General features: G+C 40.7%; 1 protein-coding gene across 1 annotated transcript in view; it reads right to left on the reverse strand.

The window, feature by feature from the left end:
- The window catches only part of trim44 (tripartite motif containing 44), a 43,327-nt gene that overhangs the window by 8,350 nt on the left and 9,409 nt on the right, over positions 1–25,568 (reverse strand). The window contains exons 4-5 of the mRNA XM_056388414.1: positions 22,827–23,123; positions 16,124–16,146 (exon numbers count right to left, since the gene is read on the reverse strand). Coding sequence (XP_056244389.1) covers positions 16,124–16,146; positions 22,827–23,123 — 320 coding nt within the window. The remainder of the gene's footprint in view (positions 1–16,123; positions 16,147–22,826; positions 23,124–25,568) is intronic.

Here is a 25,568-nt window from a genome sequence, read left to right on the forward strand (position 1 = left end):
TGAGATTCCGTGGTGAGAGGCTGCTATGTGAGCGCAGGTGCGACCAGCTGTGCAGGTGTTGGGCTGTTTTATGACTGTTTCACTGTTTTGCTTTAAAACCGCTGACAGATAGAATCCATCGTTGACGCACTGATGCAATTCGATTTGATTATGGGACAGTCAATGTTACAAAATGACACATAAAAAGGTGACAGGCAGAAAAAGGGTTGGATGGAGGACACTGCCCAACACACACTGCTGCTTTGTGTTTGCAATAGAAAATTATCTCATTTTCTCAGATTTATGTTTACCAGCTTGATGTGGCCGGGGGTCTACATGCAACACCAAAAAAACTAGATGCCTGTCCAGAAACTTATCTCCTTAAGCAAAAACTGTAACCATGTCTAATGTTTGCTAATGCAGTCACACACACACACACACACACACACACACACACACACACACACACACAGACACACACACACACAGACAGACAGACAGACAGACAGACACATGCACACACACAAACTCTGCGAAGCGCACACATTGAAATCCATGATAACAGTGATGTGCCTCGAGACAAAGAAAACAACCACAACACTGCTCTTCCTCTATGAGATGAGAGAAAAATCTACACGGGTGTCAGAGCTCCCTGGGCATTTTAATGATGAATCTGTAAAATCTCTTCATAGCCCGCATCTGTGCAGCAACCCCTGTTGAGCCGCAGTCGCACGGATATTGGCTCTGTTTACATAGTGATTTATTGAACTAAGGAGATTCTTTTCCCCAGGAAATATAACTGTCTATGCTTATGATATCCAGACTGACCGCAGCACAGTGCACATACACTGGAAAAAAAATACTGTTGTAACTTAATATCTAAAACGACAGCCATGATCAAGGCAAGAAAAGTCTTCTTCTGTATCAGTTATGAAGTTAGGAGGAGACGTTTGGTAATTTCATCTCATTTTGGGATTTAACTCTTCAAATATGAACAAATCAACAATTTATACTCGGATTTACATGAAATGAATTATTGACTGTATCTTAATGCCTGAAATTAGTGGAAGGGAGTCAAACAAACTCCCTGATCAAAGAGAGAGCCTACCATCCTACTGTATGATACTCATTCTGAGCTGACTGAATAATTGCTACAAACAGTGTCAGTCTGCCTCTTTCAGAGTCACTGGTCTATTCATACTGTTCACTGGGACTGTCTTCCCCTGAAAAACAATGCAGCACCCTGTGGTGTTTCCATGCTGTTCCAAATACTTAATCAGTTCGCGGGGGAAGCTTAGAGACAAGGCACAACAACAGGCAATGCATCATGGTACAGGGGACAGAGAGCTAGGGGCTGTTTCATATGACCCTTTGTGAGCACCGCAGCTTATTCATCAGAGCAAAATCAGAGCGGCGCAGACAAATACGTCTTATCATCCACCAGATGTATCGCCTCAAGTAGACCCCATTCAAACTCATGTTCATGCATGCCATTATTTTAAAATGTACATCAGGAAGTGCCGTGCGTACCACTCCAATCTTAGATTGTGTGCAGTCAACTCACTATATGATGCATGCATTACGCTGAAGATGCCTTCCCCTGCATTCACACTGTGCACAGTGAGGCAGAAAGGTCAGTGATGCGGAATAAAATAGTGTGCCGATGCTCAGCCAATCAGAATAATCACACAGGTTTTTTTTTTTTTCTGTGCCGCAGCAGGTGTGAGGCGTTGGATGAATACCGTTATCCCTCCATGAACTAATTTCTCCCTCACTTCGACACAGGTACCTCCTGTTAATCATACAGAGGAATTAATGCAGAGCCATTCAGATAAGAGCATTAGACCACTGTGAAGACTCAATCTTACATTGGCTCATTTTGTGATTTTACAGTTTCCCTGGCCATGGGGGCAATTGAGGAATTAATTAATTTGAGGAGAACTGCTGCAATCCCATCTGTGCAGTCCAAAAAAATAAAGCTGCTCATTAGTGTGAATGTGAAATTAACACTGACCTGAACATGAACACAAGTATCCCCTGTTTTCACCTGCTTTAGATAAATGACTGTGTGGACCACCATGTGGGGAAAATGCACCATAATACTTTCTTTTAAAGCTCCGCTTCACCGAGATGCAATCTGACAATTAACAATTACCCAGGACTGCACACCCCTGTGTAGGCAAAGGTCTGTGCCTTCTCATTTTCCAGAGCCACTATGCTCTTGGTCACAAATTAAATGGCAATGAATGACATTAAGTAGATCCCTTAGCGGAGAGCAAGGAGGAGATAATAAAATCACCTTAATGCTTCCTCACTGTATAGGGGAGAGAGGGTTAGGGTTAGAGGGTTACATGTTGGATGTAGCCTGCGAACAACAGATTTGATTTTCAGGAGGTTCGACTGCGTCATTTTCTGCTACTTACTGTTCTTCTTCTATTTCGCATACTTACAAATATGCAGCAATTCATTTTGAGAACAAAGTAAAACTCAGATCCATAAAGAAACCCAAGGGATGTTTATGAAACAAGATGGCTCACTGTGATCTATTACCATTGCCTACTCTGGTGATACAAGGAAAATGCTATTGTTTGGTGTTTCACTGTGGAAGAGACAAGACCCAATCGTGGAGTTGTGCTGCTCAAAATGAAACAAACTGAGCTCAGTTTACAGAGTGAGACAGAAGTAACAGACCATCTGTTAATAGCTTGGACTAAAATATTCATTGCCAAAGAGTCAATACGGTTCTGGAAAACTGCTAAACGCTTAACTTCTAAACTGAAATTGACCTAAGGAATAAAGGGAAACCATTTGCAAAGACAGATAACAACAATTCTGTTCCGAGCGACTACGATAGAAAATGTCTGAGCTAAAAATCAAGAACTCTTTCAAAGTGTGTGTTTTACCTTTGACCACCGCCATGGTAACCTGTGGTACACAGCTAACCGGAGTCTAACCTACAACCTGACCTACACTGGCCCTCCTCAGGTGCAGGTCAGGTTCAGCAGATTGGATCAAGACAGTACTTCCACTAACCAATCGACTTCTTGAAAATGTCACCATTCTTATGGGCGGTTGAAATACAGTAAAGGGACATTAAGTGAATACAGTTGCTACTTTTCCTATTTGTGTGATCAATAGGACTTTTACAAATAAGAGTCTTTACTGTGATACCATTGTTATTGTGGCTACTTTGATTTCACCCCCTTCACAAGATAACTCAAAATCTATTGAGTGGTTTACACTAAGAATACTAAAAGCACAATTTTTAATAATATAGTTCTTTCTCAAATCCAATTCCCACCTTTTAAATGTGTAGAAAATCTTCTTTGATTAAAGCCAATAACCTGCTTTGTCAGTTATCTAAGACCACTCATATAAGGCATACTGAACCCGCATATCTCAGGCTTACCACGCTGATCCTGATTCATTATACAGGTCCCAGGTCTGGGGATATCTGATACTTGCCAAGGAGAGAAAAACTTCATTTTCCTGCATGTTTTTTCTTTAAAAAGATGCACATTTCAAATGCAGACTATGTCTTAGGCTTAAATTGAAATTTCTGTAGTATCTAATATGTGTTTGAAGTTTGAATCTCAAGCCCACAAGAGTGAGAAAAGGAGGAAAAAACACACTGGAGAGATAAACTTTTATCTGTCCTTTGGAAAGCACACAGCATCAGCTTACAGGTAATGAATAGTGAGCGCCTACGCTGTCCTCCAATCTCCTTTTACTTAAGACTTCTTACAATCTTCTTTCCCTGTTCCCTCTTCTGGAACTTCAGCTCGGCTGTAGTTTTATTTCTTGGTCCAGCCTGTGTCCCTCATGATGTCCTGTAGCTACTTTTGTACAGTTTTAGTTGTAACTTTTTCCTTCCTATCTGTCCCTTCATACATCCACGCCCGTAATATCTTCCCCTCTCTGTCCCTCTCTACCCTGACTGACACCATCGATCTAGAGTTGCTGAAGGGAGTCCTTCCTAGCCTGATCTGTACAGTCTGTCATGTGACCACTGAGCTGGCTCTGTCCCAGGGCCAGCCAGCCATTATGAAGACTGACTGGTCACAGCAGCGCCCACACACTTGGCAGGCTGGCAGAGCTGCCCCCTGTTGCCTCTTTCAAACAACTCCCTTCTCTAACAGCAGAACGCCGGCGCCACGTTAAATCAGTGAACTGCCCAGGTGCCCAGACGAGCTGTCCCAGAATCTGGATGGCTGAGAAATTTCAAAATTAAAAGCCTGTTTACACCTCACTAGGAGTAATGATATTTACTCCTCTTCTGCCTGTGCTCTCCTCTGTCAGAGAGGGAGGGATGTCAGAGACGCATATGGCCGGAGAAAAGGAGGAGGAGGAGAGGAAAAGGGGATAGAAAAAAGTGTGTGTCTATGAGACAGAGAAAAACAGACAGTTGGAGAACAGCCTGGCTATTAGGCAAAGCCTTCTGTCACATGAAAACTCCCCCTCCCCTGTGTCCAAGCCCTGTCATCCAAGCCCTCAGTGTGAAGGACGCCCAGACAGACAGCCCAGAAAACCTGGGCTCCAGACTGTCACAACTCTCATCTCGCCTGATAAAAGTCTCATATGCCTCATCCATCGCTCCCTGCTTCTTCCTCTGCAGAATGTTAAACACACTAGAATAAAGGACCTCCCTCAGGGTGCAGCATGAAGATCTTCCTCTTGCAGCAAACAAAAAGATTAACATTTATGATCTCTACCGCAAAAGCAACTTTAAAAGAAAGTGCAAATGCAAATTGTATACTATAATGCAAATGTATAAGTATCAGACTTTGCAGACGGTGCTGCAAAACACTGAAAGTGGTTTTGGGCTTTATAAGTCTGAGTTGAAATTTGTTTTTGTGTTCCCAAAGAAGCAACGTGGTTAGATGTAACATTGCAAGACAGTGAAGTGAAGTCATGGGGCTTGACAGCTCCCCAGTGCTGCCTGACTAATAAACTTTCCTGCGTACTAATGCATCCTGTAAAACATCAGTCATAAAAACCTGCCTTCTCCTGAAGATAACAAAGCTCCTATCGGAGATTTCATCATCTGGAAACTGGAGGCAATTTCACATTTAAAAAAAAAAAAAAAGTAGTGAGGCATGCCTATCCTTGGGAAATGGATCTTTATCTGTAATCACAGGTGAATACATAATTTCTAATTAAAACATGCAAATGTGTCTATATGTGGACAACATTCACAAAGATCAAAAGCAGAGATAGTTAACGGTTTACAAAATCGACCAAACGACGAAACTCAGACATGCAAACGGGACCCCAATCAGAAAAAGCAATTAATTTTCGTTCACATCCCTCTCTTCACAGACTGATGCTGGATTAAGGTGATTTTGTAAAGTGCATGCTAAATCTCCCATTAGAATCCTGGGGCAGTTAAATCCCAACCATCTCCTCATCCCTCTCTCGCCAATACTATAAATCTACATGGTGACAGGGCTTGTCGTGAGGCTGCTGAATTAAACATGCCACCCTTTGCACACTCCTCCTTCCTCTCACTGGGAGAATAACTGAGCAGAGGGACAGACTGTGGGCTGGAGGAGGGAGAGTGCCCTGACAACTGCCCCCACTGACGCTTCAGGCACTTCCTGTGACGTTGTTGCTGCGCTGTGTCCAGCTGTGAAGAGGAGATGTTCTTAGTGTGTGTGCGAGTGTGTGTGTGTGTGTGTGTGTGAGTGTGTGCGTGCGTGCGTGCCTGCTAAAGCTGTTTCTGTGCTGACAATTCATACCTAGAGCCACAGGTTTGATAAGGCACTGATTCATTGCCCCGTGGTTCAGCCTGCCACTATCATCCTCCTACATCTCCACCAAGCTGAAATCAGACCTGCAATTCCACCTGAAGGGTAACGCACTGTGATGCGCGTGTGTATATGTGCGTGCGTGTGTGTGTGTGTGGTTAAGGGAGGGTAGGTGAGACAGGTAGGTAGGTTTCTATCTGTTTATAGCAGAGACTGTAAGATTGGAGAGTAGTAGCCTTGTTCTTTCCCTCTTTCCACTAATTATCTTAATCATGCAAGTGTGTGTGTGTGTGTGTGTGTGTGTGTGTGTGTGTGTGTGTGTGTATGCTGTGTTTATGTGTGGTTTTAGAATGAATAATGACTGTTTATACTAAACGTGACATCTTTTGAGCACTTTTACTTGTGTGTGCGGGAGCACTACACGCATGATGGGGTGCAAGGCTAAGTCTCCACAGATCCAATATGACAATCTGCCTTGTGGATAGAACACAGAGAGAGGAAGTGTGTGTGTGAGAGAGAGAAAGAGAGGAAGAGAGAGAGCGAGCTGAAGTGAGAGAGAGGGAGGGAGAGCATGTAAAGAGCTACTAGAGGACCTATTTTTCCTGTTTGTAAATGGATATAATTCTCCGACAAGACACAAGACAGGAGAAGAGGGAACATTAATTACGTAGTCCACTTTCTGTACAGTGTGTCTTATCAGCCATACTCAAGCTAAATAATGTTATTCTCAAATGTAAACAAAATTCACAACCACCCGCTGACAGCCTACAGCATGCAACATGTCCATCACACCATTTAGTTTCCTGAGGTGCTGAATTCATTTGACAGCACTGACAATTGCTGATCATTATAGTCCTGCTGTTAAACATTCAATCCAGACCAGCAGGTCAAAAGTACCAAAATAAAAGCAAACCATTGTTTAGATGACGATGTGGCTCACCGTTCATGCAACTATATTTAGTCATACTTGAGGTGTGGCTCTACAGAAAGCAATGCTGGTCTGTTGGTCCGTCCACCACCTTTAGTCCACTAAAGTTGGTATCACGCCAGCTACTGGATGAATTGTCATGCGCAGACATTCATAGTCTCCAGAGGATGAACTCCAATGATGTTCGTGATGCCCTGACTTTTTGTGTGGGTGTGTGGTTTTGCATGGATTGCTCTGAGATTTGCTTCAGACATTCATGAATCCCTGCAGATGAATTCACAAGTCATAACTTTGGTGATGCCTCAACCTTTTCTCTAGAGCTCTCATCAAGTTAAAAATGTAACTTTCGTATCCATCAGTCCCAACAGCACTTTGTGTCTGGTGCTCATTAGCAAGTGTTGGCATGTTAACATGTTTAATTAAAACGGTAGACATGGTAAACATCTGCATGCCAGCAATGTCTCTCTCCCCAACTGAGCTCTCTCTCTCTCTCACTTTTCTCTGGCTTCTTTTTGTCTTCTCACAATAATTGCATGTGTGCATAAATACGCACTGACATCCAGACAGTACAACACACATGAAACGCACACACTCTCCCAGCAGAAGTATCTGTTTTCAGACGGGGGAAAGTGAGCTGTAATTAACACATTTGGATTTATTATTTCTGATACCAATTCCTCGCAGCCTCTCTCACAAACCACAGAGACTTCTGTGACAATGTGATTATGAGATGGGACAGCGAGAGAAATATGGGTGGGTAATTTACTGAGCAGGTGCAGAGAAAAGGAATTAACAAGACAGGCTCAGGGAAAGTATCGCAGCACATAGAAACGCTGTTCTGTATTCATAAATAACGAAGTAGATAATGACACATCAACACATTTTACTATGTGACATTAAAAATGACAAGCTCCGCCTCAATTTACTGTCACTGAGTCAGTAAAGGAATGCATGACCTGAAAAAGAAAAAAAAACGAGTATGGTTTCTCGGTCTAACTGACTCAGTATGATGTTGAACAGTGAACTACATATTAGATAGCACAAGGTTATCAGGAAGGGTATTTGTTGGAGCAGATATAACAAAATATGGACCACTGGAAGAGATAAAATGCTCATACGAGAAAGCTTGGTGAAGTTTACCTTCCTATTGTTGCTGTCTTGTGCACTGGAGCCTTCTGAAATATTATTTGCCACGCTCTCTTTCATTTTTCATGCTTTTCTCTTCCGTATTACCAACCTGCCCAGAAAGCTTACTGTAGTTTCCCCCTTCTCAACTCCCTCCCCCTTTTTTTTCTTTTTTTCTCTTTCCTCTTCAGCAGTCACCCCACATCTTACACGCTGGAGTGGAAATACATCTCTACAGGCTACACCTCATGCTCATCTCGTCTCAGCCTGGTTACACCACACCTGTGCTAAGTTTAATTTCCAACAGTCACTGCTACGTACGCCATCCTTTTAATGGTTTCTTTCTTGCCACCATTTTGTTGCATGTCTTTATAACTAGGCAGCTTAAAATGATGTTAAGACACAAATGTCTATTATTTTAACTTGCTCAAAGTCCCTCTGGATAATAGCATCAGCCTGATATCTGAAATATGAATGGCAAAGGTTGTCAACCCATTACTTTGTGTTAAATCTAGCCTTTTTTCATACTTTAAGGCAAAGTTCAACAAATATGAATATTTAAAGAGTCCTGTGGTGCTCCTTGTTAAATTGTTAAATCTCTCTCTTTCAATGTCAGCAGAACAAAACTGACAATCATTCCTTTTCTCAAGGTATAAAGACTCCGTGCTGACACTGATCTCTGGAAAAAAAAAACCCCAAAAACCACTTCAGTTCAGACAAACACACACACACTCACACTCACACACACTCACACACACTCACACGCGCAGGATACAATATGTGTGCAAGTACAAACACACGTTTGCACACATACAACAAAAACAGCAGCAGAACGGCAAGGAAAGGTATGTGGGACAGAGATGTATTTTACACACTTGGATTAACAATCCATTATTCATAGGCATTACAGGCTCAGAGCATCAACACAAACACAGTCCTAACCCGATTCTGCTGCACTATAGCCTTGAATGCATCACAGACACTTAACGCCGACTCTCTGCTCTCTGGGATTACAGACAACACGCAGCACTCGGCACAGCTCTCATACCTATCTACACAGCAGATCAATATGGAAGCACTCTTAAGGCTCTGGTCAAAGCTCTATACATTGTGTCCCTGGCCCTCCCAGGACTATACTTTAGGAAATGAACTACTAAAAAAGCCAGTGGCAGTACAACTGCAACTCTTATGAAATTCAAAATTCTGAAAGACATCAAACTTATCAGCTGGAAATCCCACTGCAGTCAACTTCAATATCAAAAGAGGGAGTTTCTGTTTGAAAATGCATTCATACCTGTCATGTCTGTCTCGCAAAAAAACATTTTTACCTGTCTGGTCTTTTTCGCGTCTTGACAGCCAATATACAGTCATGATTCATACTCATCACTTGAACAGGATATTCAATTAGACAGCTTCCATTTCCCCACTTGCTCTTTGAACCATCGTGTTGCACTGGAAGGTACAGATGGAATCTAGAGGCTCCCACATGCAAAGTAAAATAGATGGGTAGTGCTAAAGCAACCCCAACTCTGAATCAGAGGCATTTTTTGTAGGTAAATTAGCTCATTTGTATTCAGGAGAAGTTTCAGGAGAAACAAATAACTGCCATTAGTCATCACAGAAGACAAAGTTAACTGAAATGTACACACACACACACACACACACACACACACACACACACTCTTACACTTATCTTCTTATTTTTTCTCTTTAGCACCTCTGCACACACCTTATTCCCTACTCTTCCAAAAAGTGTTTGATGTCAGCCATGCTCCATAAAACACATGTGCACATGTGGCCACGCACACAGACACACTCAAATGAATGACTATTTAAAAAACTGGAGGAATGTTGCGCATGTGGCATGAATTATGCATGCATATAGTCCCTTATCATCTAAATGCATGTCTGTCTATTTGTCAGTTTGGTTCGTGTGTGCTTTGCATTCATTTGGGACCTCAGATCCAGCCCTTAGGGAATGGTGATGGCCAAGAGACAGAAAATGAGGGGGGGGGGTGTAGAGGCTGTATCAATGAAGAGGTATTAGTCCATAGATGCATCTAGCTGAAACATTTTTAAGTTATAAAATGAGGGCATGTTGACACACACACACGCACACACACTCACACACACACACACACACACACACACACACACACACACACACACACACACACACACACACACACACACACACACACACACACACACAAAAAAGAGGAATGGCACAAAGGCAAGAGGCCCTGTGGTGGCTCCTTTTGTTGCACGAGATGTAAATTTTTCATTAGAGGAAATGCCAGCTCCCTCCATGCCCTCGTCTCTGGGCTCTGTCCTGTGTCCTCTGACCACACTCCCCTGACACCTCCCTACTTCACTCAACCCATCTATTTGACCCATTGAAGGGCGAGCGGCTCAGACAGACGGATAAGCTGTGTCCCCAAAGCACCCGCTTTGCTTCACTGTCAGCCTCCCTTTTCCTTGGTTTGTGTGTTCATGCGAACGTACACCGTGATTGAGGGTGGTCTACAGCCTTCACTCGTTGAAGTGAGTGATTTGCCCCATTGCTCCCTTCTGCCAGCGAGCATGCAATGATGGAAGTTTACAAGTATGGACTTGATACAATTCAAAATGGAGGACATAGAGGTACAGTACAGGAAGTGTACACAACTCTTAAGTAGTTGCAAACAGGTCTGCATGGTTTAGATGAATTAGGTAAACACTTAAAATAGGAACCAGCTGTCAAAAATAGCATCTATCACAAAATGACACACGCCTCCTGGGGAGAAAAAGAAAAGATTTTACAATAGGTGCTATTTCTGACTGTTAGTCCCAATTTCCATTGTTTAGATTATATGCCTGGCACTACAAATTGACTTCAAAGGATCAGGAGTTGATGTGTGATGTAGCCACACAATACAATTTTGGGTTCTTTCATCTAAAATACCAGTGCGGTGTTAGTTAAAAAGCACCCAAGCCATTTACCAAATAAAAAAATGAGTGAACTAGTACGTGGGTGACTGTGTGTCCATGTGTCTACATGGTGATTCATATAATGATAGTGCAAACTGAGTGTTCCGATTTTGAACCTGAGGGTGGGGGGTGGGGGGCAGCTGAAAACAAGCTGTAATACTATCTGAGATACTGAAAAACTATCACCATATAAAGTTGACATGGTGAACGTAGCAACAAAGAGAAACATTTGCTCTCATGTGAAGTTGGGTTTGTGTCAAAAATACCTGACAAATTTAAATCCAACATTCATTCAACTTTTGGCTCCATTTTTGGTCCCCACCAGCTCTCAAAATACAAAAATATCTGGCTCTCAAAATGCTCCATTGTGTTCACCAGCTTGTCATTTTGTCTGTCTGTTGTTCAGTTGTCTGTCAAACGTGACGCTGATGACAGCAGTGATATGAAACTAAAACAGTTCAATTGCACGCTGGAAAAGCAAAACAATGAGCTTAAGATGCTAAAAAGCTCTGTTGAGATGAGGGGAGCTGCAGAATTAGTTAATACTTTTCTGTGAGTTCATCACTACCAGTGACAGTCATGTGATCCATTGTTAATAAAATTCAAGTTCAAAGCTTAAGTTCAAAATAAATACACAACATAACAGATATAAAGTATTAGTATTAATTAATAAAACAACACTGATGAACTGTAGTGGAAGATCATCAATTACATTGTTAGGTTAACACTAGAAACACCACTGTACATCACATATGTCAGAACAGGGAAGGAAATACAGACAAAATTTGCCTGCTTGCTTGCTCGTGTGTGTGTGTGTGTGTGTGCGTTCTGGGCCATGCATGCATGATAAAGTAACAGAGCAGGGGACAGAGGCTCCTGAGATGCAGCGGAGACGTGAGTGATTGGAGCAATGAATAGGGGGGGACCTTGCATTGTAATTAGAAGTGCTCCCCAGTGGGCTTTACCATTTTAGTGTGATTACACATGTGATTTATATGCTCAGAATGCCTCCATCACTCTTGCTAAGCAAACTTGCCAAATGTTGCAAAGCTCTTCCTTATTCAGATGTTTTTTCTTCTTGTGGATTTACTGATCATGAAGTGATTTTGACTAATGCTGAGCTGAGAAACTCACCTTGTTAGAAGCTATTTTTGTTTAGTTTCTGTCTAAATGAAAGTTACTGTAACTGTCAACTGAAGTTTCAACTTTCCTTGCATCACTGTTATTTTTTCCCATTTTATTTCCATCATTTGTTATGTATGCATTTTGCTGTTTTTCAACCATTCTCCCCTATACCCTTGTATAATTTTTTTTTAAAACAGTAGGCCCTGGGGTTTCTTAGTTCTTATTTCTTCCGCCATCTGTTTTAATAATTTCTATCTTCAAAAAAAAAAAAAAAAAAAAAAAAAACCCCATATAGATAAACAAGCACATTTTCAAAAAGAATATCAAGCAGGAACTGGGAACAAAGTTAGCGAGTGTAATACATTCACACAGACATGCTCTGTAAAATCCACACTTAATTCATTATTTCGTTCCTCTGTGCATTTATGCACCTATGCATTCATGTATTTATCCAGAAGTTTGACATGCGTTGCATAAGACTATACTATTATCCTTTGTTTTGTTTTTTTCTTCTTTTAAATGTCTCTCATATAAAACTCTTAGTTCTTGCACTATATTCAAAACATTGATTGCCTGGTATCAAAAGCTTCTAACCACTATACAAATAGATAATCTCGCACTTCCAATAGGCCTATAGCTGCCCCAAATCATATAGACAAGATGGAAATGGTGTGAGTTCATGCATTGTTTTTTGAAAATCTGTCTGAATAAAAAAAGTCAATGACTTGAATTGCAATGGGAAATTGGCCAATCAATGATGACAAACAAGTGCTGAGCAGTTTTTTTTTTTCCTATTTTCCCTGGAAATGTCTCCTCTTTAAAGGCCCTTCGTCTTCATTGCGATGCTTTATATGGTCAGAGTGACAGGATACGAAAAAACAAGAGAAGGCTGATGGTGGGAGGCAAAGACAACAGCGAGCTGCATCTCAGAAAAGAACTCACTTAAAGCTGACACCGTTTCCAAAAATACTCACTCACTGCTTTTGGATGTTAAGCTATACAAAAGTTGACTGATAATACCTGATATAACCTAATAATTTAAATTCCTCCGGTAGTGAAAGAGAAAAAGTCAAAATATCAAGGAAAGTCAAGCTTGATGTTTTTACTGTTCTTATGTTGCTGTAAAATGTTAATGTTGGTGCAAATATGTCGCTTATAAGACAATCGGAGGTGCTCTGCATCAGCTGACTTTGTGAATCTGAGAACAGTGACTGTCTTGAATTCACACAGATACTCCTGTTGTTACAATCATACAGATAAGGGAGAAAAACATTGGAAAGCTCCTTTGAGGGTGTATCCCAATGACTCCCTCTTGGTGGCGAAAAGTCCAAAAGTCCCAAGTTAAAACCCTTAAGATATAGAATCCAAAAGAGAAATACTCCTACATGTCTACTGAAAACAAATCTTCTAAAGTCCCAACACAAGAACATATTTAAATCTACTGAGTAGAATTCCTTAGCGTGTCACTCTTTTTTTTCTCATTGACTGCCTCATTGTCTTTGCATCTATTTCTCTCTCATGCACCATATCTCATGAGACAACATAAAAGTGCCTTTTTGGAATTAAAACGCTATTGCAGCAACCTCCCCATCCTTCTTGTGTGTGTGTGTGTGTGTGTGTGTGTGTGTGTGTGTGTGTGTGTATGTGTGCAGACAGTCAGAGACAGTCAAAGATGCTCTCCTCCTGTAAAGATCAGTGACTCTGGTGACTATTGATGTGCTGTGGCTCTGTGAGATCACTGAGGGCTCAGACTGCAAAATGTGAGGGCAAATGAATGGCGGGCCTCCAGAAAGAAATATTATTAATTCAATAGTTGCTTTTAATTATCTCTATTCAAATTAAATTTACAGAATGGAGACACAAAATATCATAATACACCATAAAATGCTAGACTATCTTATATGACAACATAAGGCATATTATTTTCTGTATGTATGATATACATGATGAACATATGATTTTCAAAGAGGCTGACTTGCCAATTAGGATGGATGGATGTTAACAGACGCAAATAAAAGAGACAAACATGCTGGAACAGGGGTTGCAAGGGAAGGTACGGGGGTTAAAGCTGTGGAATGAAAAGTGAAATTTGCAGTGCATCGCATTTGAGGCAGAAAGGTGCGATGTTTGGGCTGAGGGGAGTAAAGCAAGATTTATATTCAGAGGAGGACAAATCTTGGCAGGCATGGGGTACCTGTGTTAAGAGGCTTGAGGAGAGGCGGGGATTGTATTGATGAGGAAGTCCAGGAAAGATGCGTGTGGGTGCAGGATTGTGCTCCTGTGGGGATGCTCTGTCTATGGCAGCGATATGGGGCTCAGACAGCGGATTAGTGTTTCTGCTCCATAATCAATTTGCTGTCTGGATCCCATTGCACATAACCCTAAACATCCACTCCTCACTTGATCCTCGCTTCCTCCTTCTGCTCCCTTTTTCTCCCTCCACCAATTTCACTTAATTTCTCTTTCTTCCTGTTCACCCCTTTGTTTGCTTCACCTTCAAACCCTAATTTGTCTCTATCGCTCAACCAATATAATAAACTCAGCATAAAGCCGTCCACAATATACCTTCCTTGTTTCCTTTTTTTCTACTAACCTCTCCAAACCTTCTTTTCTCCTCGTATTTCTCTCCAAAATGTGTGTAATTTTCCACGAGCCACAGCGGACTCTGCACCCACTGCATGTTAGAGCAATGTGAGGGACGTCTGAGTAATTATATCAGGGAGTATGATCGTGCGTGTGTGTGTGAGAGAGTGTACAGACATGTAGAGGTTAACCTTGGCCAAGGACAAACTATTAGCTCCATTTCACCCTTGGGTCCAAGCTTGCTGCCATCTGCTCCGGAGCTTAGGGGTCAAAATACTGGTTGACCAATCAATAATACATTACATGTTGGCACCGAGAGCCAGCCCTGGTTATGACTTTCTTTGCTTATTAAAAGTAAGGCACTCCGGAGTGGAAATATATTACATTTCCCAGAAGCGAGCAATGTCACAATATAAATAGTACTAGGTGAAATTAAAAATTAAATTCCTGTTTGCAGAAAACAAGCACATTGTCCATCAAAAGTGAGGCTTTTTATATTCAGCCTTCATTTTAAATAAAGTCTCAGAGAAAATAAGGTTCTTTTCTCTAAGGATAGATGTGCTGACATTTGCTGAAGGTGTCTGAGTCTGCGTGTGTGTGTGTGTGTGTGTGTGTGTGTGTGTGTGTGTGTGAGTATATATGTGTGTGTGTGTGCGACTGTATCTGAGGAGGGGAGGAGTACTTTGAGATGAAAGCCCAGAGAGACAGCTATGGGGAGATGCAGAGACAGCAGGTGGTGCTAGGCGCGCTCTCCTGTTGCGGCTGAAGGAGGCAGAAAGGTTTTTTTTGTGTCAACAGATCAATAATTGTGAGACTGGGAGATGACTATCCATTTCAGATTGTCTGACACAGATAAAGGTGAAAGATGTAGTCTAGACAAAAAAATGACACAAACAAACTGTAATAGCCGCTGAAAAATAATATGGCTGCATCTGTCCGGTCCGGTTTGTCACTCTCTGTTACACACGCCGGCGGGCTTTGGGATAGCAGAAATGTAAATACTATGCTGTATCAGAGGGCAAGACTTGACCCCACTAATGACACAACAGCTTGTCTTAACACGAGTGCATGCATATACAGTAAGTACGCATATAGAAATACACACACACACACACACACACACACACACACACACACACACACACACACACACACACACACACACACACACACACACACACACACACACACACACACACACACACGCGCGTGCACGCACACACACAGCTCCAGTCTGTCAGCCACTGTCCACAGCCCTCTTATTGGACCAGGCAGACTGTCACCTCTTCTGATTCCAGCAGGCACACACAGATGAGAGCTACTAATTGCCTTGCTGGGGCACCGACGTGACTCGCATGTGACCAGCTTGGCTTACAGGCATGGGAGGGCTGATGTGCATAGGTGACTCTGGAGCTTGTAAGTTGTTTGAGGGTAAAGGGGGGGAAGAACAAGAAGGAAAAAAAGACTTGGAAAGTGTGTGTGAGTGTGTGTGTGTGTGTGTGTGTGTGTGTGTGTGTGTGTGTGTTATTATGCAAGATGAGTACTTCTCAGCCTCATGGTGGTTGATGGCACAAGGACCTGAGCAAGGAGGCTTTGAAGGGTCCTTAGTCGCTGCTAAACTATCCTGCTATAAAAAGGTGAACATGAATCACACTGGCAGTCTTACCTTGGCCTGGCCTCAATGTCGTGCTGAAACGATGAGAAAAGAGACAGAGAGAGAGAAAGAGAGAGGGAGACAATAAAACATTTTAAATCTTAGCACAGGTGTTGTGGATAACAAATAAAAGGCAAACAACATAATTTACATCAACTTGGTCCACAGCTGGTGTGGCTCTAAATCTGACCAATTAATTTTCACTTTCATCCACCAGTTGTGCTCATGTTTATTCATGAGCTCCAAAAGAAGCAGTCTGGAACAAAGCAGCAAATGAGCTGCAAACATGACTCACGTGCCGGCTTTACTGTTTCGTTCTGAGTGGGATGAAAAAGATTTTTCAATGTCAAAATGATGGACGTGAGTTGTTCACTGCCAGTATGTGGCGCTTTGACAAACAGTGAAAGCTACAGGTTTATTAATGTGCCAAAATGCTAATTCTTATTTATTTATTAATTTAAAAGAAAAAAATCATATTTCAAATTCTGTCAGTTCCTGGATGATGTAATTACATAATTTCACAAGGCTTACCCATGACATTTAAATTATAGCTCTGAATTTACTCATAGACCTGTATACTCTGTATTTCGCATACCAAACACACAGCTCCAATATGTATCACGATTAAAAGCGCTGTTACATACTAATGTGACACTCCTTCGTAAACCATTCCTAATCTTAGTTGGTCTATTTTCAGTCAAGACGGCCTTCAGCCTCTTTTGTTACCTTTAATGTTCTGCCTTGGACAGACTGTACTGTTGTACTGGACCTTAACCATCAGTGCTAAGATTGCTGAGACAGAAAGGAATTTTGATGCTGTGCTGTGCAGCAGATGAGAGAAGAGCTGATGAGTGGAAGCTGTGGAGCGCTGACTGGCTGACTGCTTCACTGACTAAGATTTGGCTCTAAATTTAATTAGCTTCAGATCTGGACAAATACGTGGTCTCAAATATTGGAACTCAGTGAGATTTTTCTTGGTTTACCTTGTCAAACACTTCAGTAGACTCAAATGTAAATTTGTGAAATCAGGGTGCAAAACTGACAATCACCAAAGAAGCTCTTGAGTGGCTGGTGAAAGACTCCCTCTACACAAAGCACACGTTGGCAAACTTCCTTCTCTTCGTCTGTTGCCTGGTAGGTCAACTGATATATCACTAGTTACAACACTGAACAATAAAAGGGTGTTATATTTATATGACAAAACAATAATGTTGCTGGATAAAAACATTGTTCGCAGGTGAACCAGTAAGTGTACGGTAACAGAATATCATTCATCAAGTCTTTTTAAAATATTATAGTGAGTAAGCGCTACACTTTAGGGAGATATTTGCGTATTTAAGTCTAGCACTGGCGTTATATATCTTTTTATTAATATCAGTGATTCCTCTGAATCAATGACCCTATCCTGTTATTCGTGATATCAGGATAGTCATTCCTGGTGATCAGATAGACCTAGTATAATATACAGTGTCAGTGTCCAGTGTCAACTTAGCAGCATAACACATCAGTCAAATTTAATTTTGTTGACAATTCTGTATAAGTAAATGTTGAATTAGTTATGTATTCTCTACTTCTTTGATATTTGTTTGGTTGCATTATATTACAGCAATGTAAATGTTATTCTGTCAGTTGTGTGCTTTGTTTTCATTTGGTCTAATTAAAGAGTTTTGTGGAGCCACTGCCCAAAAAACTGAAAGAAATATGCTGTGAAAAAGCAGCTGACGGCTATAGAGCTTTGTAATTACCAGTTTGCAACAGTGTAGAGAAAAAGCAGACCTTGAGGGGCGAATAAAACCAGATTCAACATTTCCCATCTTATTCACATGGCTTAGAGCAGTTCAATCAATACCTGAACACACATAAAAACTGGTCTCTCAAAGCTAGAAAAATAGCTAGGCTTGTGTCTGTCAACAGCAGTTGCAACCTAAAACTGTTCCATTCATAAATTTAAAAAAAAATCAACTTCATACGATGATGTGCTCCTGAACTGTTTGAATGAGAACAATTTTTCAAAACAGTGCTGTTAACTCAACAGCTCAACAGAAGAGTGCCATTTACAATTAAATTAAGGTCAACTAGTATTTGTAATATGCTCATCTTAATCTGTTTTCAACAGTCAACACCGCAAAATTTGAACCTAGTTTTTTGGTTGTAAATAATTGATAGGGACAATCTGAAAATCTTTGCATCCGTTCCACTGTTGAAAAGGAACGGTATACCCGGCAACCTTTAAACAGCTGCTACAACGCAATCAAACAGGGTATTTGTCCGCATCACACTACATCCACTAAAAGTCCTTGTTTTTGCCATTGACAGTTATGTTATAAGTGTCTGACAACATTGTGAGAACAGATACTTCAGTACCAAGTTGAAGCCAAATTTCAGAAAATTCTGCTGGTACTTGTTTTTCTACAGCACTGTAGTTACTTAAGGTACCATAAGGTAGTGGAGATACAGTATGAGTCTTCAGGCAGTATAATAACCTTACACTTGTAGGCAGCAACTTCCTTTGGGTTGTAATGGGTGTTTCTGGATAGACAAAGAACTTACTCTTTAACAAGACGGTCTACCCTGTAGAAATCCAATCCATGATGTTTTCAGACACTTATAATAACAATCTGAACCTGTCAATGGCAAAAACAAGCATTTTTAATGGATGCACTTTGAGGCAGACAAATTCTCCATTTCCATACGTTTCGCGGTTGCTGGGTACACAAAGAGTTATCCTTTCAGTGCATGGGGGTTTGCAATAAGCTCATATGATGAATTATTGATAAATTATCACTTTTTATTGTTTTCAAATGGATTAAAATGAAACTATTCCCCAACATGCATTTATATTAAAAATGAATACTGAAATAAACTGCATGGAAAAAGGCCATCTCAGAGCAGTTCATTGTGACCTGGGTCATGAGTCAGGGTTGGGTCACTGATGCAGACATGCAATGCCTGACTAATGAGGCATCTTGGCTTTGTTTTCATGCCAAGAGGACTTTATAGCTTAAACAGTGTTGAGCCTCTGCCTCCACGCTTCTAAACATAATCACAGACTGAAGGAACCTTACAGAACCTCTTCAGCCATATGTGGGAAAATATGGTCCAATACAATTGCACAGTAAAGTAGGTGATGCAGACACAAGTGGGATGGTATTTACAAAGGGCACAAGTTCACCAGTGCTGGCTTGCAGGATCACATTTTGATTCGATATATTTCTCTATAATCAAGTAAGTTTAATGGTCTATGTTATCTACTATAGCATATGTTATATATATCAATATATTATAATTATAAAATTCTACCTACAGTATCCATCTATAACTTTTTATTCTGCACATACGTATTTCCTTCTTGTCTTTTTAATATTTATGTTTAGTATGTGTGTCTCTGTATAAATGTCCTGGATGGTGCAAATCTTTCTGTGCTTGTACCTGTCTACTTTCTGCAAAGTCAAAATCAGTGTTTCTAATTACTATATAGTCATCAGTGAATGTTCAAGTAAACAGACTGAGTGGTTCTACAAATTAGTGCCGACTCGCCCTTTTTTTTTTTTTATTAAAAATGTTGAGACAGAGTTTGATAATAATTGGACAAAGTTTGTTAATAAATTGTCCCTCTGGCTCCTGCTGATTGGTGAATTTCCAGAATGTCTTTCACCCCTGATGATCCTCTTCATTGTGTTTGCTTATGTGTGTCTACACCTGTGTGTTCCTGTTCCGAAATTAAAAGACAGATGAGAGAATATTAACAGAGCCAGTGGTAGTGTTTGTTTGACCTTTATCAATTATGCAGTTTATTCTTTGGGAGAAGTTTGAAGGAAGGATTTTATGCAGGTGATAAATATTATACATTGTAGCTGCTCCATTCCACAGGCCTAGAGATTGATGTGCTTACAAAGCAGCAATCGCTTTTCTGACTTGGCTCTGAAGCTGCTAGTCTTTCTTTTTTTGTAAAAAGTTGGAAGGCACTACTTCCAAAAAGTGCTGGAGGCTATAACTGTTGCTCTCTAGCAAACAGGATTAGATTGTGCTTTACAGGAGGAGAGTAAACAGAACCCACAACAGCAAACAGGGTCAACACATTCAAATATGTATTTCCATTTGAACAAAGGTGAAGGTATTGGTTTTGTTTCTAGTGTCTTCTATCATGGCTTCGTTCATGGATTACAAATCTCTCACACTAGTTCACTACAGTACAGAGAATGTCTGTGGACTTTCCACCACTGCAGCCTTTGCTGGAAGCGGCTTGTGTTGCTGAAACAACAGATGAACTGATTAATAGATCAACACAAAATTAAATCTTTTCAAATATGAGAGGTGCTTAACAACTTTTCATACGTTGTACATTGAATTTAAATAATTATTTTACTGTTGGCAAAACAAATATCATCTCATTTCAGTTTGAGATTTGTTGATTTTGTTACGTTAAACATTTACTGTAACTAATTGATCAAAACAATTATTGACAAATTAATCAAAAAAGGATTGTTTCAGACCAAGTAGCAAAAGTAGCAAAAGTGCAGTAAAAGAGGCAAGTGAAGGACTGTAGCTCAATGTGCCATTTGTAGGCACAGCCACTATGAGGCAGACAGTGACAGAGTGAGTGAACAAGTTGGAGAACTAATGTTTGGGTCAGTTATTCTATTCATCTACAATGCTTTTCAACCATAATGACAGCAGGTGTTGGCGAGTTAAGGTGCACTTGATGCAGCTTGTCCTCTTAATAACTGTATCGGTAACCCCTGTATTTATTCACTTCAGATCTCCCGATTTCACACATTCTCAGACTACATATACACTTCTGCCCAACTCCCTCTGAACTGTGTGTATCCACATAAAATCAAAGTAAGACACACTTGCTGAATAAGTGTATTGCTGCATAAGCACCCTCTCTACACCATCACACAATTCTCCTGTGAACAAACATCTCCAAACAGCACAACCCATTACTATATTACTTAATATAGTAATATAGTATATTATGTAATCCAGCAATAACTAACACATGACAACAAATGGGGTAACCACTGGCATTCAATTAGGGCCTTAATGAACCTGGCTCACCATGGATTCATTTCTCAGCTAGAAAAGCAATCTGCTACCACCATTACTGCAGTCTTCCTTGCACCGCACAGCATCGCACTCAAGAACACTCAAGCCTCCTTTCTTGACTGTGGTGACTAAAGAATGGCAAGTGGCAAATACACCAGTGGGATGTTTTAATCTGGGGGCTAAAAAAAGCCTCCTCTTCAGTGTTCAAATGAGAAATGAGGGAGAGAAATGCTGCAGAATCTGAAGTAATGTAAGTGCACCGAGACGCCCCGCACTTCTGCACTTCGTGTTTATACATGCAAATGTATAAATGTATAAACTGTGGCCGCACACATGTTCCGGGGTGAACAGTACTTTGGCATGAGAACCTAGCTTTGACTGACGGGCTGGTTTATAATAAGAAAAGGAACAGAGCACCCAGCTGCTGTGTTCATACCTGGAAAATACTGTGGCCAGAGGAGAAACATAGTTGCTGCATCAGCACAACAGCTCAGGATTTATTTGGAGCTAACTACCTGTAACACACTGACACAGGTGACTGTATGAATGGAAAACTGCATTTCTATACATAAAAATAATGCATGCCTGGATATATACTGGCAGTCTCTCCCCCTTTAACTAGAACAACGCTATCTATGGTGGCACCTGTTTACCATATTTATTTTGCTATAATGACTGTGCAGCAGGTGCCACAGTCATTATGAAGATAATTGTTTAAGTGGAAGGCCTAGGATCAAGCCTCCATTGCACCAAGCCCTTTCAAGCAATAACTTCTCTCTAGGCCACGTCACAGCCACATGAAGACAAATTGAGATGCCACTGCTGCCTATCCAATGCAGTAAATTATCAATAATAATTATTTACACCATGCACCATATAGTCGGCAACACACGATCAGCAACACAACGGCTTTGTGTCTGGCCGGACAATTGTTTCTAATTGTTTATTGACAAGAGCAATAGCGCATGTTTTTAAACGGCTGCCCTTAGTAACAACGTTGGCACCGATCTACTGTGTTCAAAGTTTGTATTAATTAATTATTGACCCTGCTTGCTTGCTTGTGTTCACAGTACTCAGCAGACCTCGTGACGCAACATGACACTGTCGTTCATGGTGTCAGCTTTGCTCAGAAATGGGCCTCTGGATCAAATGCATTGGTTTTTCATATATTTTGGCAACCGCTTTCAATTCTGGTTCACAACAACCTAAGTTTGAACTAACTACTCAAGTGGATCGAGTAGAATTTGTCAGACAAATTGACATAGGTAGATTTTTGATAGCCTACCTTAAACATACATTGTAACCAGGGCGGGAATCCCACTAATTTCTTCCACATAGAAATCACCTCAGATTCAGAGGGCAATATTTGAGCAAGGCCAACACCTTCAACTGCATCAGATTGTGAAGTTTACTGAATTAGACTGTATTTTATGTAAAGCAAAAAAGTATAAGAATATGAAGAAGGAATGGTGGTTCTAAGTATCACACTAGATAAATTATGGCATGCTAAATGTCAGTCACACTGGGCTTCTGTGACATCAACTTGCTAACCTTTATACCTGCACTTCACTGTGCAGTGAGTGAGACTCCAAATACTGATTGTATATAGGCTGTTTAAGAAGCAGAATAAGGAATGAAGAAAGGATAGAAGGAAGGCTCTTCTCACCATCACTCTGTGGGCTGGTGCAGGCCCTGCTACGAGGACCTCTGCCACCGCCGCAGGACCTATTGCCTGTGCCTCAGCTTGTTCCAGCAGGCATAGCTGGTGTGTGATGTTAGCCATCTCCTCCTGCAGCCGCTCCGTTTGGACAGTGATCTCTGCGATCTTCTCTGCAGCAGACGCCGTCAAGAACGCCTCTTTGAGGTCTACCAGGTGAAGGGTCCTCTTCTCCTCCAGACGCACCAGTTTGCGGAGCTCGTCGAACTGGCTGTTCACATAGGCCTCTAGTTCCTCTGTGGACATCTGCGATAAGTAGAGGAGACAGAAAGGGGAGAGTAAAGGAATTAAACGGTGAATTTATGTAGAGAACAGAAAGGAGATACTGGACTGCCATTTAAAATGAATCTGGATGAATTTTAAACTAGTTCGGAATTATTGAGATTTACTAATAAAACAGAGGAACATAAATAGACATCAAACTCAAAAACATCTAAAGCTAAAATAGAGATGAGATTTAAAGTTGCATTGAGCATTAAAGTTGTAAGGGTATGAACTGAACATCCAGCGATGAAATGTAGATACTCATATAGAATCACCGCAGTATAGAGGAAAAACAGAAAATTCTATCTTTTACTTTGACATGGGAATATTATTTCAAGAAACCCACTGGCCTCTGTCATGCAATAGCTAATTGATAGCTTGAAGCAGATCCCCTAAATGCAAACTCCATGCATCCCATCTGTAGATAGAGACCTCAGAGGCTCCTTCTACTACAGCAAGCCATCTGTTTGGCTTTCAAGGCAAGTGAACTGCTCACTGAGATACCCTTTTAATTCCTCTCCCTGTTCCCCGATGAGGCTCTCTTTAGCTATGACTCATTACGTTAAAACACCTCAATAAACAGACGCCTCCCTACAATCCTTCCCACTGAGATGGCTCCACCCCCAGCGCAGATGCTGTCGTGAGGTAAAACACCCCAAAGTCCCATGTCATGATCTCTGCTCCTGAATATGTTATAATCACTTCAATCTACGAACATCAGCTGCTCGCTCTCCCCTCCTCCCTTGGGCAGAATTTCACTTTCTTCCTTTCCATCTATTTTATCTTGTTTCCCCTCAGCCTCCCTCTCTCTACTGAAGCAAGGAATCATCAGTCTTCACTGAGGTTGGCAGAACCGAGGCCCCTAGGGGCCCAAAGTTTTATCGTGTATTTGCCATTTCTGCACAAGCAATCAGATTCTCCAAATTGCCCATTAAACCAAGCGCGAGAAGTAACATTTTTAATTTACTTTCTTTGTATGAGCAGAGAAAAACATGCGCATTGTTCATTCTGAATCAGACAGAGAGAGTTAGTTAACATCCAATTGGAAAGCAAAGACTCATTTTCTCTTTTTGCCTCACCAAAATCAATGCCCTGAATACATGTATGATAGAGGAGGAACAACAACAACAGGGTTCGATTAGCAACAGGTTCCATTTCTTGTTCAGATACACAATTTAAATCTATCTGTGAATGTGGAAGACTGAGGACACTTTTCAAATCTATCTATCTAGGCCTCTGGAATGAAATTCTTATACTTTAATATACAGAGTAATAGACGGAAGTGCTTTAGATATAATAAATCCATACTAAATTACACTACAGGCTGATTAAATCTTCTAGAAGACTCATCATTTTAAACGTGAGCTGTGAGCACTTAAAAAACACATTAAGATATGACAAGGCATTTACTACTTCATTTTGTGCTGGGACTAGAATTTAATGCTGAAGCTGTTGCTCATGTTTTGACAGGGGTGCAAATTCATCAGGGGTGAAAAAGGTGACAAAGACGCAAGAGATGTGGTTTTTGCTCTTTCCAGCAATTGCAACTGCTATTTGGTAAATTAAAAGTCAGGGCTTAGATATGACATTTATAAATTGACTTCACAATCACTACAACAAAAAGAAAAACAAGGTAATTTTAATTCAGCTTCTGTCGTTTTCAGAGAAAAACTACATAAATCACAACAAGTTTACTCGCCAGTTTTGATGTTTCTAATGTCTCACTCTAAGCTGACTCTGACTGAGGTGTCCTTGATGCCATGAAATGTCAACAAATTCAATATTCAACTCCAACTCACCTACAGATGTAAATAATCCTTTCCAATATTCATTTCTAAAACCTTTGACATCTGCTAGACCTTTACAATTATTATCAGTTAGCCAGATGGACTATAGCTATCTGTATTTTCAATATCTATGAAATCAATAACAGCTTACAGTAGCAGTAACCACTTCATTAGTTAATTCCATGTCAGACATAGCTTTAGCATTCAGCTATCATCAGGAATAGGAAAAGTTAAATTTTAACCACAATATTTCTTTTAAATGACTAGTCTATCAATAACTTAAAGTGAGACCATGTAATATTTGAACTAAGAAAAGATGCAAACTCCTTTTGCAAATAAAAAGTTCAATTTATGACCAGTAGCCTACAGTTACATGAGAAAGTTTGTTAAGGTTAGCAAAAGTCACATATATACAAACATTATTTCTGCACAATAAACAATGTGAATATATGTATCTGTTTAGTAAAGGATAAACTGTCCAATGCAAAACATGTGGTACAATATTGGTGACAACTAATGAATATCTATTTGTGGTAACAACAAAGTTTAAGGGAATGGAATGTTTGCATAAATCACAGGGAACAATGCTACCCGAAAGCAAAGCTATGACATGAATAGGGCAGCCAGAAGCATGACATAA

The sequence above is a fragment of the Seriola aureovittata genome, chromosome 10, assembly GCF_021018895.1.
Source record: "Seriola aureovittata isolate HTS-2021-v1 ecotype China chromosome 10, ASM2101889v1, whole genome shotgun sequence".
Taxonomy (NCBI): Eukaryota; Metazoa; Chordata; class Actinopteri; order Carangiformes; family Carangidae; genus Seriola; species Seriola aureovittata.